The 3,843-nt window shown below is 39.3% G+C and overlaps 1 protein-coding gene across 1 annotated transcript; it reads left to right on the forward strand.

Annotated features, from left to right (window-relative positions):
* Positions 1–752: 752 nt before the first annotated feature.
* saa (serum amyloid A) lies at positions 753–1,745 on the forward strand. Its single transcript, XM_080514778.1, has 4 exons — positions 753–822; positions 906–1,005; positions 1,127–1,265; positions 1,575–1,745. The coding sequence occupies exons 2-4, from the start codon at positions 918–920 to the stop codon at positions 1,711–1,713; spliced, it is 366 nt and encodes a 121-aa protein (XP_080370904.1). The 5' UTR covers positions 753–822; positions 906–917; the 3' UTR covers positions 1,714–1,745.
* The last annotated feature ends 2,098 nt before the right edge of the window (positions 1,746–3,843 follow it).

Consider the following 3,843-nt stretch of genomic DNA (forward strand, 5'->3'; position numbering starts at 1 on the left):
TTATCCCTCCCCAATGGCTAATGTCTTGGAGCTGGACAAGACAGAATTGAGGAATGAATGCTGTCAAACACCAAAATGTAAAAAAAAAAAAATCCCTTTAGAGAGCGCACTCGAACATGTTGAGACAACGCTTCATCTTTCACCAATATGAATGACTTGAATCACAGAGGCAGACAGGACTCATTTCCATGTACATGACAACTGTGTCCTGCATCCGCACCGGTTATAGGTTATATTTGCATGCTGCTTTTTTTTCCCTCACAGAATCACTGGAAGGCAATGTGGTATAATATGCTTTCTAAATGACATCACTATATTCTTCTAAGTTACGCTTTCAAAATAGAAGAAGCAATTGCACATTACAGTGCACATACTGTGTTTTGCTTTCATCTTTTTTTCATGTTTTAGCCATTAACTCATAAAAAACAAACCATAGTTTATGTAAATGGATGCTGTTGTCAAAAAAATAAGTAGATTTTCTTTTGAAATTCATTCTTGTATGTTCATATTATCATATTCTGTGAAAGTTCAAATCTTATTTTGGCAAGCAGCTTTGATATATGGAAATAGAAAAAAAAAAAAGAGGAAAATAAAAGTAAAAGTAAATGAAAGAGAGGTGATGAATACCTACTATTGAACAAATTGGGACTTTCCTTGATGTGTTTATCTCATATTTCACATGGATCACATGGACCAGAACCTTCCAAGATTGTGAAATCCTAAACAATCTGCCTTGTTTCAGAGCAGAATATAAGGAGCCCAAGTGGGTAAGTTATTCAGAGATCTGTCCAGACTTCCTCGAAGCTCAGCAGAGACTGCAAAGTAAGTAAAAAAGAAACTAAACTTTACAGAGATATTTCAACAATTCTTAAATTTGAATTGTATTCATGTTGTTGTTTGTTTAGACATCCGTAACCATGAAGATGCTTCTGGCCGGAATCGTTCTGATCCTAATTGTTCAAGCCAATGCTCAGTGGTACAACTTTCCAGCTGAATTTGGTCAAGGTTTGAAACAAATTAAAAGTTTGAATGTAATGTGTATGCATGGGATGACAGAAACTGCATATTGATTTTTCTGAATATTCTGATTATATAACAACGTCCGGTGTGTTATCCTTCTGATTAGGGGCTCGGGACATGTGGCGGGCTTACAGTGACATGAAAGACGCCAACTGGAAAAACTCAGACAAATACTTTCATGCCAGAGGAAACTTTGACGCTGCGCAGAGAGGAGCTGGCGGCAGGCTTGCTGCTGAATGGATCAGGTGAGTCACAAGGAGTATTAAACACACAGTGAAAGTGAAAGTGCATGACATTTACAATTGAAGGAATGATCTCTATGATCTGCATTGCTGCATAACCTAATACAGCTTTGTACATCTCACTTTTCTTTAGGACAGCACCTTGCTAAGGAGTTTTATATTGTTTCATACACATTCATTCAATTCCTTGTTTTTTAAATTTTTATTTAGCCATACCTAATTCAGCTGGTGTCTTATTTGGAGCGTTTTCCACTGCATGTCTCGTTTTGGTTTGGAAATGTTCTCGTTTATGATCTGTGTTTTTCATTTCAGTAATGCCAGAGAGATGGTTCAAGGGAGCTCCGGTCGTGGTGCAGAGGACAGTGAAGCTGATCAGCGTGCAAACCGTTGGGGGAGAGATGGAAACGATCCCAATCATTTCAGGCCAGCAGGTCTTCCTGATAAATACTGAGGCTGAAATGCTTTTACTGAAACTGGAGAAAAACTCCCTTGAGTTGCAGATCATGATGATCCATATTCAGTGAGAAAATAAATTTCTATTTGAAATCAATTTGCAGTTCCAACTGTCCAGTTTGTCTACATTACACATATCATGTTCCCTGTGTCTTCAACCAGCAAACAGCTTAACTACTGAAAAGAGGAGCATCTGATCATACTGGTCACTTTGTCAATTCCTCTTTATTTAGCCACATCAAAAAACTAACCTGACATAACCTTCACAAAAATTCTATGTAATAATTTACTTTCTGAAAATAGTTTTTGAAAAGGACATTATATAGAAAATGTAATTAAATGTAATACAAAGACATTTTCGACTGCAAATAGTACTGTAAGCTTATATATACTGGCACAATTAGTTCCACTCTCAGAAAAAATGTTACTGGGAGTAATAATAACAACAGCGAAAAAAATCCATCCATGTATCCATCCATCTGTTTTCTACAAATTATGGCCAGTGGATGAAGGCAGGATAGACCCTGGAAGTCAGCAGAGAGCAAGACAATGACACACACTCACAAAAGTGTGTGTGATGCAAGAGTGACTTCAAAGGCCTTTTGTGACAGTGGGGATTTGGAGAAAACGCTTACACACAGTAAGGGCTATGCACTTTGACATAGAAGGGCCCATAAAGCCAGAATTCCTCTTACTCCGAGGCAAGAATGATAAACTCTACACCAAAATGAAGTGGATACTATTGAAACAATAACTAATTTAAATGCTTTAGAAAGATAGATTGATGGCTGGATATTGCATTGTTTCTGATGCACAAAAGTAAGATAGAAAAGAACATTGCGACAGACGCTGTTTGTTTTGTAAATAAGTCTGGAGTCCGAAATTGCGGTGTAATTTCTTGATTCAGCCGCAGGATGGCAGTCTTAACCACTGTAAATCTAAAGATGACTCGCTGGAGAGATTTTTTTCTTCCCTGTCTTTTTATACAACTCCGACAGGTTTATTTGACCTGAGAATAACAGCGTATATTACTGGCAGCATTCCCAGACAAATAAAACTTGATCTTCAATACTCGGATTAAGGGGCAAAAAATACAGTTCCATAAAATCTGCACTGTGACGCAAAAGTAATTTCAGACATAATATATTGTTTTGTTTATTTATTATGTGGATAATACGTTTAGTTATATAACAAAATAATATCGTGGTATGTCAATATGTGTTTTTATTATGGCCTAAAATGATCTCATCTGCTTGTGCTGCTTCATTACAAAAACAACCAACAGCACGCACTATAGGCCCAACATGAAAACTGCTATTGTTTTCAGCATTTCTACCGTTTCTGTGTAAACGGACATTGTTTCTAAAATGTTGCCGTTTTAATGCACAACTTTTCTGAAATGAAAATGCAAAAATCATTCATTTTTGTTTTCACTTGAAACGTTGTGTAAACAGGGCCCCGGTCACGTGTTATGACCTCCACTCATAATGAAACAGAGCAACCAAGTCCCAAACAATTTTTTTTTTTTTTTATGGGAAAAACTGCAGTTGATGGCTATTGTTGTTTGTCACAATCTTTATCCGAATTAAAGTCACCTGACTAAACCCCCACGCTGAATGTTTGTAGCTATTAGATAGTTTAAAAACCCTTCATTTCTGGGTTTTAAGATGGTTTTCCAATTCAAATATCATTACTATCGTTTCAGAGAATTAGCCGTGAAGTGATTGAGACGGATGAGCTTCTCGGGTGGGGTATGAGGGGGCAGGAGGAAGAGGAAGAGGAGGAGGAGGAGGAGGAGGAGGGAGGGGGGGTATTTACCGAGCAGACAACTGCAGTGGGCTTGTCGTCTTATTTTATCCTGGTTCCGGGGCTCCGCGGAGAGGCGCTGAGCTCCGTCCGTTTTCTGCCGGGAGAGACACACACTGAGTGATGCGCGACCAGCCGCCTCCGTCCCGTACTCATCCCCGAAGGAGGTGACTCGACCAGCATATGATATTCTCCAGGTAAGACGGGGTTCACATCGACACGGTATAAAAAGAACGGCCGAGCGTCGGCGCGTGCAGCCGGGGTGTCTTCCTCCGGAGGCTGGATGCTGCTGCTGTTGCTGCTGCTGCTGCTGCTGGCCGCT

Source organism: Blennius ocellaris, assembly GCF_963422515.1.
Source record: "Blennius ocellaris genome assembly, chromosome: 1".
Taxonomy (NCBI): domain Eukaryota; kingdom Metazoa; phylum Chordata; class Actinopteri; order Blenniiformes; family Blenniidae; genus Blennius; species Blennius ocellaris.